Source organism: Clytia hemisphaerica, unplaced genomic scaffold (genome assembly GCF_902728285.1).
Source record: "Clytia hemisphaerica strain Z4C2 unplaced genomic scaffold, Clytia hemisphaerica genome assembly, whole genome shotgun sequence".
Classification (NCBI taxonomy): Eukaryota; Metazoa; Cnidaria; class Hydrozoa; order Leptothecata; family Clytiidae; genus Clytia; species Clytia hemisphaerica.
The window spans coordinates 141,510-165,302 of record NW_027104053.1 but is presented as its reverse complement, the minus strand read 5'-3'; the positions used below and the strand labels follow the sequence as shown (position 1 = coordinate 165,302).

General features: G+C 34.8%; 1 protein-coding gene and 1 long non-coding RNA gene across 4 annotated transcripts in view; one reads left to right on the top strand and one right to left on the bottom strand.

Annotated features, from left to right (window-relative positions):
• The first annotated feature begins 2,933 nt into the window (after positions 1-2,933).
• LOC136811962 (heparan-alpha-glucosaminide N-acetyltransferase-like) overlaps positions 2,934-23,793 on the top strand; it is a 33,446-nt gene continuing 12,586 nt past the window's right edge. Inside the window, exons 1-11 of one of the 3 annotated variants that reach the window (XM_067068567.1) lie at positions 2,934-3,168; positions 5,347-5,395; positions 5,771-5,870; positions 6,709-6,827; positions 7,547-7,650; positions 12,649-12,718; positions 12,985-13,024; positions 13,400-13,560; positions 15,689-15,765; positions 16,318-16,512; positions 18,505-18,617. In XM_067068567.1, the coding sequence (XP_066924668.1) occupies positions 3,120-3,168; positions 5,347-5,395; positions 5,771-5,870; positions 6,709-6,827; positions 7,547-7,650; positions 12,649-12,718; positions 12,985-13,024; positions 13,400-13,560; positions 15,689-15,765; positions 16,318-16,512; positions 18,505-18,617 (1,077 nt within the window). In that variant the 5' untranslated portion in view covers positions 2,934-3,119. Of the gene's footprint in view, positions 3,169-5,346; positions 5,396-5,770; positions 5,871-6,708; positions 6,828-7,546; positions 7,651-12,648; positions 12,719-12,984; positions 13,025-13,399; positions 13,561-14,844; positions 15,057-15,688; positions 15,766-16,317; positions 16,513-18,504; positions 18,618-23,793 lie in introns of all 3 variants that reach the window. The other 2 variants (XM_067068565.1, XM_067068566.1) reach the window with 2 other exon arrangements.
• On the bottom strand, positions 8,307-9,476 carry LOC136811963 (uncharacterized). Its single transcript, XR_010847312.1, has 2 exons — positions 9,401-9,476; positions 8,307-9,174 (listed from the first exon to the last, which is right to left on the bottom strand). It is a non-coding gene; the product is annotated as an uncharacterized lncRNA (long non-coding RNA).

Below are 23,793 nucleotides of genomic sequence, written 5' to 3'. Positions count from 1 at the left end.
GTCTCAATGAGATAAAGAAAATTTCAAACTACTTGAATGAGAAGACAAAAGTAGCTAGTGAATGTCCTTGTTATGCCTTACATATATAACCTATTCTTTTAAACTCTGGGAGCTCAATGTTGAAAGCCAACACAGTTTGATTCACTAACGAACAACATATCAAAAGTGATTATGTTTTAACAACCCATTCAAGTAAATTGTTCGTTGAGTTTAACAAACGTTAATAATTTTCAAAGGATGTATGATTACTTGCGTAGCAAAGTTAATCCTGCAAGCAAGGGTAACAAACAAAAAAAACAGGTTTCACGGATTACTGTTCTCTAAATAAGAATAATTTTGCAAAGCAGAGGTTTGTGAATTCCACCACATCCACCTAGAATAATCCCCCTAACAATATGAAACAAACCTAGTCCATTTTTGTTTTCAAATACAGTGAGCTCTAAAAACAGCAAATTTCAATTTCTTTTGTTACCAGCTCGGCCGTTCTTGTTTGATCTAATTTAATTTGTGTTTATTTAGCTATTAACTCTTCTACTTTTTGGCCCCTTGGGGAGACAATCTCAATGATAATAATATTGCCCGATTGGGTTTATAAAATCACATTCTATTGGACATGGTTCACTCAATTGCTAGGCTGTCTAATATATTTTATATTATTATTATATTTTAATCACTGATGGGCTCCTCATGATTGCTAAGCAAAGAAAATTAGATTCAATCAGCGATTCCAACCTATTATTCCTATCTCTAAAGAAGGGTGACAAAGAGGGTCCACATTTAGACCAACTTCCAAAGACACCTGTCCAAATTATTTTCCATTTCAATTTTCAATTTCAAGTTTCTTTTACGTTTTTAGTACTTTATACAATGAATAAAAACCTGAGAGTGAAAAGAGCTCACAAATAGCAAGCTTTCTAAGCCATTCATCAGCACAAATCCCTAAGTTGTCAAATTCAATTGAACAAGTTTCTAAATATATTTAAATGGAATATAGAGCAAAAATATATATAAAAACAACAAACGAATAAACAAAACAACTAGCACAAGTTAAGGATAAATCTACTGTCTTTCAAATTAGTTTTTTTTAGGTGAGAACTAAGAGAGTGTAAAGCTAAAATATAGCTATGTTATGACAACGCAAGATTGTTTTGATTTTAGTGACCCTGTAAAAAAACGGTAGGTAAAACTCTTAATCATAGTACATCTTTTCCTCTACATATGAATTTTTGTGCATTTTGTGTACTAAAGTGCACATTTTTACCTTACAGCCTACTCTCTGCACCGTGATGGTGGAGACTCCTAAATGGCATGTATTGTTCAATTAAAATTATTTTCAATAAGTTTGATTGCAATTAAATGGAACCACCCCTTTACAGTGAAGCTGGAACCTCGATATTCCAGGATAAGAAAAAGCTATACCTGTTATCTTTTGCTTTAAAGAATAAACAAGCCATCAACATCGATAAATTACACACATTTCCTCAGAAACTTTTAAAATTATCTGCCATTATGACTTTCTTGAAGCCGTTCTGATTAACCAATGATATGCTAATAAATTAAAAATAAACTGCTATCGAAACTTTTTTTTTAAAGCTGTCTTTTATCAATTGTCTTGAGAATATACATTCCCTTATAGGACGAAATTATTTCTACGCTTTCCCGGCCTTTCCCCTCCCTAGTCCTCGTTTTATTTCAACTTTTCGGCTTTTAAAACTTGGAAAAAACTTTCGCGATTTTTAGGAAAATTTCATTTTTCGCAAAATTAACTTTCGCAAATTCCTTGTTTAATTCCTTACCTGGCAGAAACTTTCGCGAAAAAATGCCAAAAACGCGAAAAACGCGAAAGTTTCTGCCCTTAAAGTAAACAGAACTGTTATCATTTGTTTTTTATTTAACCATATATATATTCAAATTTGCGCTCAATAATACTTAGATAAATAAGTTAATAATATTCAATATACTATGTATCTCTAAGAAAATAAACAGTAAACACTTACAGAACCACATATCATTTGGAATTACCCCTGTGTTTGGACCATTCTATCGTGGGCGCAAAATAGGGCGGAAACTAAGTAGCACCCTCAGAGCAAGATTGGCGCCTCGTCTTTATTCGCCCGCGCGAAAACGCGAGCTAATCATCATTTTTGGAATACCCCTGTGTTTGGACCAACGCAATTGAATCTCAATTGAATTTTACCGCAATTTTCACATTCGATTGATGTTCAATTGCGTTCGACAATCGAATTTCAATCGGTCGATTGCGTTCGATTTGGTTTGACTGGTTCGATATCGTCGATTCAGTTCGTTTGAGAGCGTCTGGTGATAAAAAGGGTAGGAGGGACACCCCAAATAGAAACTTGATTCTAATAAAAAATAAGTACTGTACAAGAGCAAATTAAAAGCAAGTGAACACAATTGAGTTAAGTGATTCTTTTTAAAAACAGCTTTCTCTCAGATCATCAGTTAGAACAAAAGGTTTTTCATTTATAAATATTTAAAGGATCAGATATATAGTTTCTATTGTTTCTATTTTCTATTTGGTTGAGTTGCAGGAGGCTTTAGAGGCCTATTCTCGCAACTATAGACGCTTACTAATGAGCGTCCCGTCAGCACCTTGAACTGACTACCCAATTCCCCTCACATGGCATGGGTTGACCCGGGCGAAGGAACGTTCACTTGCCAAGTGAACTGCCATGAGTGGGAATCGAACCCTGGCCTCCTGCACAGAAGCCAAGGTCGACTACCACTATACCAAGGCACCTTGACACTCTACCTACTTACTTGAGGATTGCTAAAAGTTGGCCAAGACTGTGATTTATCCTTTACTCTGAAAAGAACTCATTCCTCGCCATTTACCCCAGAAAGAAAGATTTTGGTTGTCTGATTTCCCACTCAAATTTGGTTTTGTTTTTGTCCGCCATGTTTGTTATGAATCTCTGGTCACAGAAGCGGCTTTATCATAAACCAGAAATGTAGCAGCTTCGCTGCACTTTAGAACTCTAATTGTTGGAACTTTCAAAATGTAAACATCAAAAACGAAAGTGAACAAAATCTCGTGACCGTTCTGGCTTGATGCTGCTGGAGCCAGTGTCAAAATTACAAAAAGTTAGACATTGGCCATGAAATTTAATTTGTTTCAGGCTCCGATTGTCATCGTCATTTTCACAGGTTTGTTGTTCTCATTAATCAGATTTTTTTTATGTATTTAAAAACTATGAATTTATAATAATTACAAAAAATAAGTGCACTTTTTGTAGACTAATAAAATAATCGAAATACCTCTTTATTTTGCCAGTCAGTTAGTCACACTAGCGTCCCGCCAAAATGTGTATCAAAGATTAATGCTGCGAAAGCGCTATATCGTTTACTTGACTCTCGCAAAACTTCTAAAGGGATTCATGAAAAAATAACCCGGCGCTTTTTAATGAAAGTAACATTTTCAAAAACTCTGAGAAATCGCCTAAAATTTGAGCCATAGATGAAAAAATTTGAGCCAAGCCAACCTTGAAAACTAATTTGAAGATCAACTTCCCAAGAAAAAGATCTACAGAGGAGGCGGAACCCACCTAGATCCGCGCACCACCGGATAGGCTGTTTCCCGGAAATTTTGCCTGACCTCAAATAATGACATTTACATATGCGGAATTATTTTTACTTTAGCGTATAAACCAGGCCTTAAAAATCGAAGCGCTGTCTCGGGAATTGAATGACAAATTTTGGTTGATTTTGGCTGCTGCACGTTTTATTTTGTTTCAAACTTTCAAGTTTTAATTAATTCTCTTGCGAACTTGATTCAGGTAACTCTCATCCTTGTTGTGCAAATACATCCTGTAGATGACTGATGTTGTTTTTTCTGAAAGCTAGATTTCCTAGTGTGACTAACTGCCAGTCTGGAAAGAAGAGAATATTTGCGCCAGAGATTTCTTGGTGTAGCCTTTGTGTATAAGGCTATTAAATCCAAAGTCTGCGCCGGAGATATCCGGCGTACATGCCTTACTTTCCAGATTGGTTATTTTGCAGGATTGGTGATGATTTCCATCTTCGTTATTTTTTAAATGAAGCACGACCAAAAAAGAATGAAACTTCAGAAAGTTGGGTATTTCCAGCGAATAACAGCTTGGTAAATACTGTGCGCGGTGTGTTTTGCTTTTGATACAAATTCATGATATGCAACACTGCAATGTCTTCTGACATTACGTCACGGACCCAATAGCTGATTGGTTGGAAGTGACGTAAAATCAGTCAATACATCACTTTCAACCAATCAGCTATTGGGTGGAATGGAAGACATTGCAATGGTGCATATCATGAATAGAAGCAAATTACTACCAGACGGTACTAACTAATCGAACGTTCGATTGTGATCGAAGTAATCAATAATGATCAATGATAATAATAATCAAAGGTGGTCACCTATCAATTTTATCAAAATGCTTACATAGTTGATACATAATACACGTTGTGGTATAGTGGTATAGTGGACATCAACCTTGATTCCTGTACAGGCGACCAAGGTTCGATTCCCACTCACAACGGTTCACTTGGCAAGTGAACAAACCTTCGCCCGGGTCAACCCATGCCATGTGAGGGGAATTGGGGTAGTCAGTTCAAGGTGCTGACGGGATGCTTACTCAAAGCATCTATAGTTGCGAAAATGGGCTCCCAGAGCCTCCTGTAACTCAACCATAATAGATAGATAGATAGATACACATTGACAGAAGTATTCCCCATGCAATTTCTGTATCCAAATCTGCAACAAAAACGAAAGTAGTCTCTTCTTCTCTCAGTTGCCTCCGTAATTCGCTCCACCGGAAAGTCTTTTTTAAATTTTAACCAATGAGATTGCTGTGTATGATGAAGGTTAATGACTGGCCCTACTTTTTGGCGCTAATGGCCGGGGAGTTTTCATATATATACCACAAGAAAACTTATGAAACCTGCCAACTTAATTTTGAGTTTAGGAAATCCCCAAGATTGGCGAACAATCATTTTTTTCCACTTACAGCTTTTTTCTTTGATATTTTATTGGTTTCTTTTGTTGATTTCTTGCGTCATCGATGACTTGCGCAAAATTTCTTGAAATGGAATTACATGGATTTTACACGAACCCTTGACATGACCCGAGAATTCTCGGGCCAAAACTTTTATTGGAATTCGTGTAAAGCCCGAGTATGGCCCATTGTTCAATTGTTCAACAAAACATCAAATCAGTCCAGACTTTGCAGCTAAGTAAAAAGGAACTCAGTAAGGAACTTTTAGGCATGCAAAGGTTTTTTGAACAATATACCTTGTACATTTTGTTAAATTACTGGTCAGTCATGTTATGTTTCATTTATTATCTTTTAGTTCATTCTGCTGTGTTTGGATTTGAATCATGTGACATTGCAACAGAAAAGTAAGTGCAAATTACAGATTTTGTTGTCATTTCCATATTTTTTTTCTCTTTGCTTGGTTTGCAAAATGCTCTGAGGCCCATTTTCGGAACAACACTTTCAGTAAGCTCCTTACTACGACCTCGAAATGACTACTCGATTCCCTTTACATAGCATTTGGCAACTCTGGCCAGAGTTCTTGCCATAGAAAAGCTCCAATTGTCCAATGCATGTCACTTTAATAAACTTATATTTTTATTAAATTAAATTTGAGTTTATACCAATTCCCCTTAAATGCCATAATTTGGCCTTGGCTAAAATATATTCACTCGTTTAGTGGATATTGACGGCAGTCAAGTGAGTGTTTTTTCAAAACATTTTTGTCTCTTCTTTTTAAGGACTGCTACACTTTTGTACGATGAAGCATTACTTGTTCTTGATAATAATTCAACAAAGACTACTGTGGAATTTAATGCCATATGTTCTAATTGTTATAAGGTATATGAATGACCGCAAAACAAAAGAAAGTCCGAAAATATTCATTCTGAAACCATCAAAAATCTTGAAGTATAACAGAGATGAAGTGGTCTCATAAAATATGCATATGTTTACTTCAGGATTTTTGATGGTTTCAGAATGAATATTTTCTGACTTTCTTTTGTTTTATGGTTTTTAAAATTATGGGCTGGTTATGTATATAAATGAAAGACTCATCAGGTGTTTTTTATGTAGGCATATGTTATGACATTTTATCTACCACATTTTATCTACCACATTTTCACATGAACACAAGGACAGACAATTAATGATATTTGAATTTAACACAACAAGAAATTCAGAAATCAACACTTTTGACTTTTTGCTTTGAGAAAACACTTGGTTTATTTTAAGGGAGATTTGCAACTAAATTATATTCTTACTTTAGTGTGCACATATGTGAATGTGGTAAAAAGCAAGAGTATATTTTTGCCCTTTTCTTTACGACTTTAGTTATATGTGTACGTGTCTCCTGAATATACCTGAAAGGGGATTAATTTTCGCGAGGATTATAGAGCGAGTTTCGAGAGCTTTTTCGAAGATTCTCGAAATTTAATCCTCCCAAAAATTTATCTTTCACAGTTTGTCCAGGTCTCCTAAAATCTCAAAAATCTTCAGAAAATTGAAAGAAAATATTCAAAAAAGGCATCATCTCGCGAAAATAAGTCCCGCGAAAATTAATCCCCTTAATATATTTGTGGTATAAAGTAATTTGGAACTCACTCGAGTTAAACTATTACATAAATACAACTTAAAAGCATTCCTTGTTATGATATTCCTTATTTTTATTTCCTTTTAGTGTCTGACACAACCTTGTGTTAATGCTACAGTTGGCTCTTTGTCTTATGCAAAGATTTCTACCAGGTTTCCATTTCGATATGATGTGGTGGATGTTACCAGCAAAACAAAAATATGCAGGTTCGATACAAGAAAATATGTTAGTTTTAAACTAATGATTAAAGGAAAAAAGAATTATTTCAACAAGTTGGTTTTCATTTTGTTATCAAACATATAAAAGAAACCAATAATATGAATCTCAGACCATTCCATTCGAAACAAGCGAGTTAATTGGATTATTGATTGAATATTGACACAGCCCAAAAAAATCCTTAATTAAAATTGACCTTCATCAGAACGGTCAGCTTTTGAGGAGGCTGGTAACAAAAATACTAAAACTTATTTTCTTTGACGGTATCGAAATGACAAACCCAAGAGCGCTTTTGTGAAAAAAAACGATAAAGTAACGTCTATTTAGTTATTAAGCTTTTCGAATGCTACAAATAGTCAGCGCTCTACCCCAGAGATCCAGGGAAATGTCCCTCGTATGGAATAGAGTTTTAGCTAAAATTAGCTTTGTTTGTTTTGATAGAGCTAGTCTGAGAGTGTTTTCCGTTAAGAGAAAAATGTTTATGTTGATTACAGGCACGACGGAAGTTTTTTAAATCTGGTACGACGAATGAGGAAATTTGAGCGCGATTTTACCGATGAAGAGGGAAATTTCGGGATTTTTCGTAAATATCTGGTACGAAGGCCGCCGCATTTATAATTACCAGTCCCCTCAAAAGCCGACCAAACCACAAAGGGTTGATAGATGTATGTGAAAAAAATCACAACATGATTTTCAATTTCATTTTTAGTGATACCTTCCATTTCGGAGAGCATGGACACTACCAGTTAGTTGTAAATGACGCATCGTGCTCAAAGATTGAAATCGTCAAGAAACCTATATTTACTTATTTACGTAAGAATGCATCAGTATCACTGACCTCTATATACCATGGACAGGTTTTTTAATCCTGTATATACATGCAAAACCTATGATCAGAATTCTTTGGAAGTTGTATCCTAAAAGTAGCACTACTCACTGTTGGTAAAAAACTTTTTAAACGGAAAGTATACCCACATTGAGTAGTGCTAGCATAGGGTTACCACTTTTTCTAAAAACGCCGCCGATTAAAGATGGCGGATATAGCTCTTGGTCGAGGGAATATAAAGGTGAATGATCAGTGATCATCAGCTTATTGGTTACAGGCAACCCTCACAACTTTGCGACAGTACCACTGCATGAAAAGTTGTCTTCACTAACGCAAGATATATGACGAAAAGTTAATTTTTCTCTCAATTTTCTTGTTTTGAAATCATTGAATTTTCTTCTGTGCGAAAACAAGTAACAGTGAATCTTCACTATTTCTCGAAAAGCTTAAATTTTCTAAATATCGACATAATTAACTTTTCGATGTACAAAATGATTACATTTTTAGCCACGAAAAGTACTACTTTTCTCTGAAGTGAAAATATAAGACTTTCTCCACGCAGTGAAGATTCACTTTTACTTGTTTTCTTGTCCATGGAAATTTTAAATTCAAAATTGAGAAAAGACGAACCTTTTTTGTAAAAAAAATAACGAAATTCTTTTAATGAAAGGAAAGATTAACAATTTATTATTTACGCATTTTCGAAAAGATGCAGATGTCTAGACCAGAAAATAACCAACGTTTCGTTATTGGGAATATATATTCTAGCTTAAAAAAATACTTGATCCGCTTCATTTCATAACATTGAAAAGGTAAAAAACTTCTAATATGGAAACATTAAATTTCTGGTTACTGTAGCGACAATTAGACGCGAGATTAAATTCGATAAGATATTGAATTATTAAATATTCTTGGATGATTTTCTTCTTTAAAATTAAAGTCAATATTAAAAAAATCATATTAATATCTATGTACTCATAATTCTTGTGCTAAAAATCTAAAGTATGCCTTATTTACATAAAATGACATAAATTAATAAGATAATGTAAGATAATAAATCATGATATATAATTTTTAAAACAATGGCAATAATTGATATGGTATAGAAGGAGCTTATAGGGTTGGGAGGATATTTCTGACAAAATTTGACATTGTAAAGCATTTTTCGAATTTAAGAAATAAGATTTAGGTTACGGTTCAAGAAATTGTATTGGTATAAAAAATGATGAACTAATTAATAAAAGAAGTACAACAATTACTCCTTCAGTTGTATATCGTTCCTCTTTTCCCGAGGGTTCTCCGATTCTTCGTTCATTGAAGCATTGAAGATGTTTCTTTTGTTGTGTTGTCGAACAATCATCTTTACTTCTTTTTCTTAATACCATTTATTTCTTGGTCTTCTGATGAGACGATGTTCATTTTGTGATAAGTTTTCTCCACACGTCTTTGACATTGCACAGAATTGATGTTTCGGCTCCCACCGCCGAGCTCGCGATACGTTTTTCGACTTTCTGTAGAGAGAAAATGATAAAAATTATACTCTACTTTTTAAACAGGATTATCAAACAGATTAATTGTCCATTTATTTTTATTGAAAATTGAATTGAACTTTAAATTGAAAACAATTAGTAAAAATCCAAAATGACTTGAAGATTACAAAAAAATATAATAGCAAGAAAGAAATTACGCGTTTTAGACAGGTTATTTCAAAAATAACTTGAACGAGTGAGTACTTACATGATCATTGCATGGCCTCTTTAGCATTATTGACGCATATTCATCGCCAAGTCTTTACTTGTTTCACTGTAAAGTTCGTGTGAAGATTTCGTGACAAATCAAATTTCTTTCCCTCTTTTAATTTCTGCCAATTAAAATCTCTTTATCGACATTTTTCTATAAGAGACTTAATTGGACTGCAATTGAAAATATCGTAATTTCTCCACAATTATAAATGTGTTAACACAGGGTCCCAAAGGGAATGGTGTTGTTCAGTTCAAACAGTTAATTGTAATTTTTTGATGAAACCGCCGAACAAATTTTTCAGCCTTTGAAATATCGCCAAAAAAGAGAAACTACGAATCGTTCTTTTCTTCCATCAAGTTAAAGCATTCGAGTTTAATTTTAACAAGTTTAATTAATTGAACTGTTTTTAGGAGCTCTTCGTACATACCACTGCCCCAATTTTACGAGAATTAGTTAACGCAAAAGCTTAATACTACACGTTTTTTTATAAAAACAAACTATATAAGAACATAAGGCTTAAAAGGCCAAAATGTTAAGAACAAGTTAAGAATATTTCAAGGCTTTGGGAACTCAAAAACACCCGATTTCTTACGAAAATGGCCATAAATACTCATAAAATGGGGGGGGTGGATAAGAACATGTTAAGCACACTTTTTAGGCTTATTTCCGAAGGCAAAAATTTTGGATGTTCTTATAAAAAAACGTGTTTTCATGAAATATCAAAATCAAATTGTTTTCTTTTTATATACATTCCTGATTCGTTCTGTATGTAAAACTCGTCAAACTCACTGACCATAAAAATTAATTTTGGCTGATTTGCAAAATATCTAATACATCCAAAAGTTTTATGCCATCTATAATGTAAAATACAGATTTAAATGCAACCTACTAGCCGTAAGCAAAGCGTCACAAATGCTGCGAGGCCCAAAACAGTGAATCGCTATACATTCAAAAAACTCAAATGAAACAAAGGTAGCTGTCGAAGGATTATACTATTTTCATTTCATGAAAGAATGCCTCAAATAAATTGTTCTTCTTTCCTTCTACAAAACACCCTTGCATTTGATTCAAATATATAAGGAGTAAAAATTGCCTCGCATTACATTTGTCAACTATAATGAAGTAAATCGAGATTAAGACTTAAATAAAAGATCTTTGAAAGATTTTGAAAAGTTTTGCAAGTTTTACAAAAACACAAAATTTTAAAAATAATCTCAAAATGGAATGAAATGAAAGCTTTAAGTCATGTATAATGAATTTGAAGAAGATTAATTTGAGCATATCCAGTTTCCAGCCCTTAAAACAAAAATCGTTTCTAAACATCTCCAATTAGTCTAGTTGTAGAAAATCTGGTGAAGATGCTAAAGCACAATGCTTCAAAGCCAAGAAGGGGAGGATTTGTAAAGCTTTTTTAGTAGATTGACAAAATGTATAGAAAATATTTTAAACTTTTAAACTAACACGAGTAAACGTATCGTAGATAGAAACGTAATAGATTTTACCGGTATTTTTGTAAAGATTAAATATTTCCAAGAATAAATTCAGGCGAATTTTCAGCTATAGCCTCACCTAAAACTTTGATGTTAATAATGAATTAATGAGTTAATAATTTTATGTTAATGCGTATAAAATCAAAAAAACAATTTTGCATACAATGCATTAAAATCAATAAGTAATTGAAGAGGGAATCTTCATACACAACTATTTACTCAACTCCATTGAGACACCCCTGTGTCAAGACCCGCCGCTGGATAAACAATTCTTTCAAAATCCCAATGGGGATAGAATTTATATACTTTTTGAGTTCAAAAATATAGTGGGATGGTTTTGAACGCAATTTCTTAAATATAATTTTTATATGGGGATGAATTCAAAGTCAATTTCCCAGTGGGGCTGAAATGATAGGGTATTTTTCATCAAAGGATGAAGTTTTTGCTAAATTTTCCAGTGGGTTGTGGTTCCATGTGGGAAAAAGTTCCACAGGGGCTGTGAGACAGGGATGTATTGAGTTTCTTTAAAAGTAGTGATACAAATTTTACAAAATTGGCCTGCAAATAATGCAAATAATGCTGAGGTTGCGCGAAGTGTGGTTTGCACTTTCAACAGTTGTTGATCTGACTTAATTGTCAAAATTAAAGATTTAAAAGAAAAATCTAGAATTTGAAAAAATCTGTAAATCATAGAGTACAAAGAGAGCTAATTACACCCCTGTCACAGTGTTACAGCCCCGGTGGAGCTATTCTCCCACTATGGGGATGAAAGTTTATACAGTGCAATTTCTAAGCGGAGACGAAACAAAGTAAAAGATGTAGGACATTTCTTTCTCCTTTCGCCTTAAAACTTCTAATTCTAAGGAGCGAAAAAGAAAAGTGGCACCTAGTTTGGTCAACAGAGGACACCTCTTCTTTTTCCTGTCATCACGCTAACAAGCACAGGGGTCATTGGACAATATAAAATTTTTTAATTAAAAAATAATCTTGTTAATCAAGAGATCAATCCTAAAAAACACATTCTCATCTTGCTCCCATAAAATTGAAATATTTATTTTACTTTTGCCAAATCAGCTGCAAGAAAATCTGCTCCTTACTTTTTTTATCCCGACGTAGAGATTATAATGTTCTTAAAAAACGAAATTATTACCTTTTTTTATTGTATTTGATGATTGTATTTTCGATAAATTTGGCATGAAAATTTGATATTTTCATGAAAAATATTTTCGTTTAAATTTCAAGACGAAAACTTTATATTTTCTTGAAATACAAACGAAGAAAAGATAGTCAATCTGGAAACATGAAAGATTTCCTTTTTAATGAAAAACGACAAAAGAAATTATCCACCTTTTCGAAGCAAGAAATATTTAAAGATTATCTTTTTTCAAGAACTTAAAGAAAAAAAATCTTTTCTTAAAACTGTAAGGAAAAATCGATATTTCCGCAATCACGTTCGAAAACATTAAGTTTTCAAGGACAAGAAACTGGAAAGACATATATTTCATGCAGTGAGTGTTTAGGTCCTGATTTATCTTGTCAAGAAACAGTACAGCTTTTTATCTGTGAAAAGAATTCATACTTTTTCGAATTTCCTTCTTATGTGCTCCTCCAGAGAGAAGTTCGATTCAAAGCTGAAAGAAAAGAAATTACAGTTAGCATTGATTAGAATTTCGAAGTGGTCTCTTACTGGTCTGTATGATACGTACACACAAGGGGGGATCATAACATTTTTATTTTCTTTTAATTTTTTAGCGTTGGTTGTGTTATTTTCCATAATATTGGTATTGATGGTATCTTTTGTTTTATTGAATTTGGCTATACAGTAAGAGATTATTTTTATTCTATAAATTATTTTTAAGTTTTTTAATCGCTCTGAATATTAGACACCCATATGTTGAAGATTGCTGTTTACTTTTGTCACTGCTGTGTTTTCTGGTCCTGAATTTATATATTCAGAAATCATAGTAACACGATGATCTGTTTTAAAAGGCCTATGGTAGCTTAGGTTAAAATCAAAGACCAGCAAATTATATATAGTTTGGACGAGATGAAAGCTTATTCTGACTATGTACAAATTTTATTTTTTAGAAAATATAACTCGACAAGGATGATTAGCTATGAGAGTATTGTAAGTGTAATGTGTCCAATTTGATACCTGCATAAATCACTCCACACAAACGTTCCATCAATTAGCCAAAAGGGATTGGCATCACATCCACCCATTAAGTGTAAAGCCCAAAGAGCTACCCTTTTCTAAGCAAGAAAAAATGGAGCTGAGTGAAGTCTTAAGATCTTGCGATGCTTTTAGCTTGTTCTTAATATTTTCGGAGCATTTATGTTCTTATATCCAGTTTCAGCTGACAATTTCTAATAGAATAACACGAAAGAAAGTTTTGTTGTTTTTCATGTATCGAGAAGTCAAAATGAACATTTTTGGGATTCTTTCGTGTTATTATGTTCTTATATCTTTTGTGCTTATAAATAAAACTATATTCACAAACAGGAGGATTCGCAAGAGAGTGAACGAAAAAGTTTCGAATCTTCATCAAAGTATGGCAGCATACCTCCTCACGAACACAAATTGTCCGTTGCATCATTAAGCCATAGTTTGAACAGTAATCAGAAAGTTCCTGCAAGGCTTGGCTCACTTGATACTTTCAGAGGGTACAAAATTATTGTTTTGTTAAAGTTTTTTCTCTCGATTTTCCATTATGGTTTTATTGTTGTTTTGAGGTATGAATATGTTTAGATGTTTTCTAACGAAACGAAATCATATGGCAAATAAAAAACGCACAATATAAAAATACCTAAAAACAATTTTGGGTTTTTTTTTTTAGGCACCAATAAAAAAAGATCACACTTTGAAGTTCACTCCTTTAAGTCTTTTTAAAAGGAGATTGTGTAAAACTCTTTGGTTTAACTCATTTTAGTTTCTTAATGTTCTTAAGATGTTGTTACTCGGTTTTATGGAGAAAAAAAAAACAGCACAACTTTCAGGGGTTGGATGCCGGGTGTTGCAAACTCTACTATCTCTTAAAAGATTCTACGTACCGGGTGACCAACGAAAAAGTTCAGACGTTTCCCGACATCTTGAGGCCGAACAAATGTCCCAAAGTGCTTGGAGATTTGATATTTAGAAAGAAGATATCCTAACTTAAAATTTAAGCTATCATTTTTTAAATTTGACCAACTTGTTCTCTACTTATGAGCTTTTAAAGTCAAAATTCACTTTTCAGAAAGTGTAAAAAACACGTAAAAAAGGGGTATTAAAAGGGGGATTATTATTTGCCATTACGTTTTTCAGTTACGTGTTAAGCATTATGCATTATGCTTCGTATTATACGTTTCCCATTTTGTTTCAATGCGTTTTTCTAGATTGTTAATTCTTGGCCTCCATACTTGAACGGGGATCTACTATTTCAAAAATGTGCCGCATCGATCCAAAACTTTCAGAGCATGATTTATTTTATAATGAAAATTATTCTACTAACAATTTTTGTTTTGATTAGTAGTCTTTACTAACATATAATAATTTTGTACCCTTTGAAAGTATCAAAGCTTGAAGTCAAGTTGAAGCTGAGAAAATCTCCCGTGACTCAATCCTAGCTTGTATACAACGTTCACTTACTGTAGCGTTATATGGCTCTTATGAGCGTTAGCTGGACATCATTTAGCTCTAGTTTAGACGCTCGGCTTTCTGCCCTGCCTATTCTAATTGCTAGAGTAGGCAGAAAGTGGGCACAAAGTTGCCATTTAAAATCTTTGCTTTGAAAAGACATTGCATTGACGTCAGAAGAGGGCAATGCATTGACTTTCGACAGCTAACTTTGTGTCCACTTTAATTCACAATTAGAATAGACAGGGCGAAAAACGGGCCATCTAAACTAGAGCTTAGGCCTTTGAATTACATCTTCCCGATTTTGACATTGTGAATTTTTTCTTTGAAAGCCCACTGACGATTTGACTGAACATTCTTTTACGAGAAGCAACAGTTCGCATAAAAGTTATGGTAGCCTGCATAACAACAAGCAATCTATCAGTGTTGGAAATAATAGTGGAAAATATCAGAACTCTGGAAAATATATGGGAGCAGTAACTTTAGACAACGAACAAGAAGGAAAATCTACTAAACGATTGAGATCTTTGGATACTTTCAGAGGGTACGAACTATTAATTCTAGTAACGTGGTCATCAAGGGTTCTTTTAGAAGAGCAAAGTTTTATGACAAGTTAGAGCTAGGAAAAACTTCTTAAACTTAGAGAGGTTTTTATGACATTTTATGGTTTCTGGACTCTTAAACAGCCCCGACCCTTAGAAATAATAAGAAAAGTCAAAACCTGATCCCTTATCGTTCGTACATACCTAACAAAAGTTATTCTTTGTCTAAGTAACCACCCTTTCATGCTTGGTATAAAGACCTGCTCTACAACACAAATTTTCAATTTCTTATTTCCCTGTTTTGTCCTGAAGCGCCCACAGGTCGAAAGTCGGGTGGCCAATAAAGTCAACTCGTAACCCTAGTCTCCCTCCCGTTTTTTTTTTACCTTAGATCCTAATAGACGATATCGGCTTTCTGAATTCTCCCCGAATGATTACCCATGATGCATTGCGCAAAAAAATTCATTAAGTCAATATTGTCCGTGAATTTTTTTACGCAATGCATCATGGGTAATCATTCGGGGAGAATTCGGAAAGCCGATATCGTCTATTACTCGAGCAATATATTATGTCCAATTTATGACAACTCTTATTTTATATCATAAGAAAGTTTTTTGAACAATTTCTTCTTTAGAATCAGCATAGTGGTCATGATATTTGTTAATTATGGTGGTGGAAAATATTGGTTCTTTAATCACTCTAAATGGAATGGTATGTCATTATTTTTGTATAGCTCCTAACCAGGTTTTTATCCCATTGATTGTCTGGGTTAAACTCCCATATGTAAGCCTTGTCTTGCCCTCTCCCCAAATTATCTATATAACTAAATATTGTAGATTTAGTCATATGTTATGCAGACAAATAAATTATTTTTGAACTGAATGGAATTAAATTGAACTGAATTGAAAAAAACACAGTACGGTGTTTGACCTTTCAAAATCTAATTCTAAAATCTACTGGTTCGTATGAAAAAGTGTGTTGTCAGCTGAAAGATTATCTGGCACCCAGATGCAGAAATTTCATCCGACACGCGGGAAAGTTTTCAATATCTGGAAGGTTTAGATTTTTCGGAATTTTGTAAGAGCTTGCGGCTAAAGGATAGTTCAACCGACTGGGGATGCGGCCCATCAAAGGCCGAATATCATTCCTCTCCGATTTGAAATTGTCCTGCTCCTTAAGAGCTTTAGCGTGGGCGGCCGCCAATCCTCCATCGGAATATATAAGATAAGCTGAAAGATATTTTTTGTTTTTTTCTTCATTCAGGATTGACCGTTGCTGACTTAGTTTTCCCTTGGTTCATCTTCATAATGGGTGCATCTATTTTCATTTCTTGCCGGAGCATGCGTAGAAAAACAATTCCAAAGATAACAATCACGAAGAAAATAATTGTTCGATCCATCAAATTGTTTGCACTTGGATTATTCATAAATAATGGTATAAAGCTACGCTCTCTGAAATGTAACTAAAAATACTAATCTTCAAATTTTGATAAATATACAACCTTCTCACAGCCCCGGTGGGACTCAAAATAATGGTTTAAAGCTACGCTCTATGACATGTAACTAAAAATACTAATCTTCAAAATTTTGAGGCGCAGTAGTGTAGTGGTCATCGTTCTTGACTTCCGTGCTGGAGGTCAGGGTTCGATTCCCACTCGGTGCTGCGATTCACGTGGCAAGTGAATGTACCTTGGCCCGGGTCAACCCATACCATGTGAGGGGAATAGGGTACCATCACTCTGATACAAGAGTATGGGGAGATATGCTGGACATTGAATGTGGTGTGATGATGGTACTCATATGCTCAGTACCTGCGAGAGCGCAAGGTTCTCCCGTACTGTACGAGTATCATCATCGATACAGCACGGCTCTGATGTGTCGTGAGCACAGAGTATAATGTCTGGTAAGTGCTGTGATTTCCCTATCTAGGGGTAGGAAACTATCCCGGGATAGGGCCCGGTCCGATGATAACGGAGGGTCAGCTTCTCTCCTTCTCTTTAAAATCTTTATAAATATCCAGCCTTCTCACAGCCCCGGTGGGACTCAAAGTAATGGTATAAAGCTACACTCTCTGGAATATAACAAAAAATATTAATCTTCAAATTTTAAATAAATATGCTCCCTTCTCAAAGCCCCGATGGACTTCTTCATATTGGAAGAATCGGTTGAAAAATCGTCTCCAGTGGAGACAGTTCACCTTTCCCACTGAACCATTTGGGGTGTGAACAATATAGTTGAAATTCCAAGTCATAAATAACGTCGAACTATCTATAGCCATTGTGCGCTTCAATTCTTCTTTTTTGATTCTAAATGGATTGAAAAATTCCACTGGGTCTGTGTCTGTGAGAAGGGGGTTTATAAATTTACTTGCCCACCTGTACGTGAAACTCGAACGGCATGCTTTATCGAGTTTCATATTATTGTTCTCGCTGAATTGAGTATAAATTTTGATCAGGAGCTTTTGAAGGAATTCTTCAAACTTTATCAATTTGGTATCGTTGGAAAGATATTTGTGAGTGGAACAATTTGAAATAAAAAAAAATTGAAAAAAGTCTAAAAACGAAGATGAAAATAAAGAAGAAAAAAATGAAAATCTTGTAGAAAAGTGCTAGAATTTTCATTTTCACTGAAAAGATTTTTTGATCTTAGGAAGTCATCACGGCGAAGAAATTTTGCTAAAATATTTATTCAATATAAAGTTATGATACAAAGCTAAAAAGTAATTGACCCCAAAAAACAGCAGAAAACGTTTTTAGACGTCAATTAGCTTATAACTTTGTTTGATATCTTTTGACTGAATGAATGTTTTTGAGAAATTTTTTCACAGTGATAACGTTCGATGATCAAGGATTTACTTCAGTGAAAATGATAGTTGTAGCACTTTTCTACAAGATTTTCATATTTTTCTTCTTCATTTTCATCTTCATTTTTAGTATTTCTTTAAAGATTTTTTTATTTCAAATTGTTCCACTCATTAATATCTTTACAATGATACCAAACTTTTAAAGACTGAAGAAATCCTTCAAAAGTTATAGGTAAATAAAAAAGAGTGCACACTTATCGTGAATAGACTTTAATTTTGATCAGGAGTGAGCGAGGAATGATTTTGATAAGTAATTGGCGGAGGGCGTCTATTCGAAGGTGGGTTAATTCACGGGAGAATTCTATTCGCGACTTTCTCGTGAAACACTCAGAGACTCGCACTTTGATTTTCTTTTAACTTCAACCAGCCCGTACGTGAAACTCGAACGGCATGTTTCATCGAGTTTCATGTTTTCTCTGAATTGAGGTTTAATTTTGATCAGGAGTGAGCGAGGGTTGATTTTTGATAAGTAATTGGCGGAGGGTGTCTTTTCGAAGGTGGATTAATTTACGGGAGGATTCTATTCGCGACTTTCTCTTGAAACACTCAAACACTCACACTTTGATTTTCTACTTTCTCTTTAATCAGGGAAAGATTATGAGCATTGGAGGATACCAGGTGTTTTGCAACGTTTCGCTTTATCATACTTGGTAGTGGCCATCTTGAATGTGTGGTGTTCGCCTGAAGAAGAGACCGTTAATGTGAGTATACCTTAGAAGAAAATTTGGCGTGAAATTTGACCCTGATTTCGGATTTAAAAATCCGTCATCCGCCAAATTAAATTTTCACCAAAATTAGCTTTTTACCTGATCCGCCAAATTAAATTCCCTGCAAAAAGCTTTTTCAGCCATCCGCCAAATTAAATTCCCGCCAAAATTTCATCCCTTAAGGGCTCTGGTCATAGTGAAAAATCAATTTCAGAATTTGAAGATAAAACCTTATGTTTTCGCTTCTTTGATATGTTTAAGAACAAACTGCTTTTGAAAAAATGAATTTAAGTAATTGCATCATGAGTAATTGCCAAAAATGAGGTTTTTTGGAGATTTTAAAGGAAAGATACTTCCACGAAAATTTTCCGAAATGATATTTTTAGATACTAAATAGATACATCACCTGAACCAAAAAAAATTCCAAAATCTTTGATTTTTACCGAGATTAGGGCTTTGAAAGGTGAAATACTCTTCTTCGAAAAACTCTTCGTTTTCTTCTTCATTTTTACTTTTTGGACCTACCCCGGTGGGGTGGAGGTCCTATAAATTAACCCGTGTTCGTTAGTTAGTTAGTTCGTTCGTTCGTTAGTTACCAACTTTTCTCGAGATTGGCTCATTCAATTTTTCTGATTTTTTGCACAAAGGTGCATTACTATAAACCCTCGAATGTGACGGAGCCCGATTTTCGAAAAAAAAATTTTTCCGGCCGGTAGAACCGGAAATGTCCCGAAAAAAGCGGTTTTTCGAGATTTTCTCGAGATTTTATCATTAGTTGTTTGCGATTTTTTGCACATAGATGCACATTAGTACTGCCGAAAAGGTGTTGAAAACCGTTTGCCGAAAAAAAATTTTTTCCGGTCTGTAGAACCGGAAATGTGCCGGAAATCGTCGTTTTTTCACATTTCCGTCACATTTTTTCAACTTATTTAATTGTTTCTTTACAGAAAAATGTTCTTTATGATGATGCCCAAAACTTAGCATCGTTTGATTTCCAAAAAAATCATCCTTTGAATCCGGAACTCCTTAATAATCGCCGGAACAGCCGAAAACCGGCGTAAAACGGTTTTCCTTCATATTTTCAACTTATACTCGACAGATTTTCATGATTTTTCTTTCACCGTTAAACATCGATGCGTTTCTTAATTGCTTTCTCCGTTCCAATAGATATATAAATCGAAATTTAAAATTATACATTAAATTCTAATTATTCGTTTTATAAATAGGTAGGTCCATTAAAGTATTACTTGTTTCATTTTAATTTTTCGATTTTTAAATTCTAAAAATGTATGTTTAACAGGACATATAAAAAAAGTCATACGTTAATCTTTTTAAAATGCAGAAGTTTTCATTTAAGTTAGTGTAAAATCGAAAAATTGTCCAGAGCCCTTAAAGAATAACTCACAGATATCTTATATAAACACTAGATTGAACCATCCATACAGTACGTACACAGTTAAAGGGGCTTTATCAAAAACATGCCATTATTGATATGCACCATTGCAATGTCTTTCACGGACGGGTCACGGACCCAACATCTGATTGGTTGAAAGTGACGTAAAACCAGTCAATACGTCACTTTCAAACAATCAGATCTTGATTGGAAGACATTGCAATGGTGCATATCATGGTTATGCTTGAATAATGTAATTTCTATTATTCACAACTCCTCCTCTTGTACATAAAGACAAGTACGTATTCATCATCATCATCCTTCGACCGTTAGGTCGGAAATACCGAGTATCTCTCTCTCCACAGCTCACGGTCTGACATAACTGTTTTCAGTTCTTCTAACTCGAGCCCTGTTTCCCGCCTCAAATTGTCGAGGAAAGTTCGCTTCCTTGAGCGTCTAGGACCAGTAGGGCACCACAATAAGATATCTGAAATGATTTCAGATTTTGCTCTGAAACAATGGCCGGAGAAAGTTAACCTCCTGGAAAAAAGAACAGAAGAGATTCTAGGAAGACCTTGGTAGATTTGGGCGAGGTTGGGATGATCTCTCCAATCAAGATTTTGAACCCTTTTTAGGAGATTGGTATAACACCCATCAAGACTTTTCTCCATAGATTTTGTCATGGTCCAGGTTTCAGAACCATAAAGAAGAATGGGCTCCACAAGACACTTGAAAATTTTCAGCTTGAGGTTATTGTCAAGATCACATTGCCAGATTTTGTTGAGCTTGTTACAAGCTTTCCACGCAAGTGCTTTCCTGGTTTTAAAGTCGCTATCAGAACTGTTGATAAGAGAGCCTAAGTAGTTGAAATCGATTACTTTTTTTTTTAATGTCAACACCTTTCAAAGAAAATAAAGGGAGAAAGTTTTCAGAGGAGCAAAGATATTCTGTTTTTTTTCGTTACGTTACAGTAAAGACCGACCTGACTTGCTGCAGTTTCTAAAGAATGGAGTAGAATTTCGAGATTTTGAATACTTTCTGCAACAAGTGCGAGGTCATCAGCAAAATCCAGATCAGTCACAAACAAGCCAGGATCGCGTGTGCCCTGGGGCGTTTTAATTTGAATTCCCTTTTTGTTAAAAGTATCAACAGAAATTCTTAAAACATAATCCAAAACAACTATAAAAAGAAAAGGAGCAAGAGTGTCTCCTTGAAGAACTCCTGCTTGAATATTAAAAATATCTGTATCCCCATCAGGTGATACAACCTTTGCTTTGGAAGAAGTATACAATGCTTGAATAGCATTTATAATTTTCTCAGGGATACCATAGAGACCTAGAATTTGAAACATTTTTTCTCGACTGATCGAGTCGAAGGCCTTTTTGAAATCAACAAAACATATAAAAAGCATCTTTATTGAGTTTCCTCCTCATTTCTTCCAGAATTCGTCTGATAGATAAAATTTGAGAGAGTGTGCTCCTGCCCTTCCGGAAACCGTTTTGGTTTCTCCTAAGGAGGGGGTCAAGAATAGGAACAATACGGTTAAATAAAAGTTTGTTATAAATTTTTGCGGCAATTGGCATCAAGGTGATACCTCTGTAGTTTGAGGCTAAGGTCAGATCACCTTTTTTGGGAACTGGAATGATACCCCCTGTTAACCATGCAGAAGGTGGCACAAAATCGTTAAATGTATGGTTACAAAACTCTAGAAGGAGGTCAAGAAAAATAGGGTCTTTCCATAAAACTGTGGGTATATTGTCTAGACCGGAAGATTTATTGATAGAAAAAGATTTTAAAGCTATATTAAGTTCATCTTTAGTAAAAGACTCTGTTGAAATGTGTAAGAGATCAAAAACTTGGTTCAGAGGAAGTTGGTCAGGTCCGAGAAGTGGGGGATTTCCAAGCAGTGACTTAAAATGAGCAAGCCAATTCTCTTTTCTTTTCTCTGGAGATCCTCCTTTGAGCTGGATCGATGGATGATCTTTGCGCCCTGACAGTTCATTGATTGTCTTCCAAGCAGCTGAGTGTTGATTGGAAAAATGAAGATGTGAAATAGAGTCAATTTTACCTTGAATAAAAGATGCTTCAGCTGTTAAATAAGCTTCATCTAAATATTTTTGGGCGTCAGCAAGGCGTTTTGAGGTTCTTCTGGTTGCGCGAGATAGGTGCCTTGCTTTGACTTTATCGTATTCATTGCGTGCTGCGATGACAAGATCATTTCCAGACAGATGTGTTCTTTTGGTTTTAACTTTTTTGGGCAAAAGAGAGAGACAGACATGTTCATTTGCGTCGACCAAAGTTTGGTATTTCTCTTCAATATTGTGATCGGGACGAGAGAGGAGGTCAAATCTATTTTTCACTTCAACCGCATAAATAGAGCGAAGATTAGAAACTTGTATAAACTTGTTGCCAATCAATAGATTTCAGAGGGTTGGGTTTACACTTTTTAGAAGATCTCAAACTTAGACAAATGTGTGCAGAAACGACTCTGTGGTCTGAGCCAACAGAAGAAAAAGAAAAATATGATTGAGCATTTCTGACACTGTTTTTCCATTTATTTCGGACAAGGACATAGTCTATTTGGGATTTAGTTCCAGAGGGATGTTGGAAAGTCCAGAGCTTATTAGTATTTTTCATAAAAAGTGTATTTGTAGCAACAAGCTGATGTTGTAACATAAAATCAAAGAGTTTATTACCATTTCTATTTGTCGATTTATGGTATGAAAATTTTACATTATCATTCCCTAACTGGGCATTAAAGTCGCCAGCTAATATAAGAAAGTTATGTGCAGGAATAGAAAGGATAGTTTGAGAAAGAATGGAATAGAAACTATCGACATCAACCTGTTCAGAGACATTAGTTGGACTGTAACAAGCTACAAAGGTTGTTTTAGGGTTGCTATTAAATTCGGCAACAATAATTCGATTTGAAATTTTACGGAGAGATAAAAGATTTTCTGCTGCTCTAGAAGAGAGTAGCATACCAATACCCCCGATTGTTGTTCCCTGGGAATTTTTTTCCATGCTGAGGCGGTTACAAGCTTGTTTTTACCAAGATTTGAGTGGAGGAACTCAATGTCTTTGTGTAGAAATCTATGCTCTTGAATACTGAGCACATCAATTTGGAATTTGGAAAAACACGAAAGAAGCTCTTGTTTTCTACTAACAAGAGATAGAGAGCGCACGTTGAAAGTGCTAAAAATGGCTGGATGTTTGCAAACTAGTAGTCTTTGTGTTTTAGGTTTTGTTACAGACTCAATCCTATCACCGTCAACTCTCTCTGGTGAGTTTGGAGAAGACGGTTCATTGGTTTCGCGGGAAACAAGGTTTAAGTTTGAAACTGAGAAAGCAGGGGCTTTAACCCTGGTGCTGTTTAAAGAGTTATTCATGGTATTTCTTTCGATAGCTAAATGTTTCTAATGCTCCGCGCCACTGGATACATCATAGGGAGAATGACAGTAAATACTGTCTAAAGAGGTCAACCACCCCGTATTAAAGTACGTATTAAAAGCCCAAAAGCGACCGTAGTATGAAGGTAGAGCATCCAGCTACGGTACGCAAGGTTGTGGGTTCAATCCCCAGCCGGGTCATACCAAAGATTCCCAAAATGGTACTTGGTGCTTCTCTGCTTGATGCTCAGCAACTAAAGAGACGGATCAAGGGTAAGTGGAGAAATCCAGGGAAAGGGAGCCTTCGGGTCGCCCTCGACTGCGGTCGCAAACTTACTTACTTAAAAGCCCATGGATATTTTTGCATCCTTACTAAAGCAAAATGATT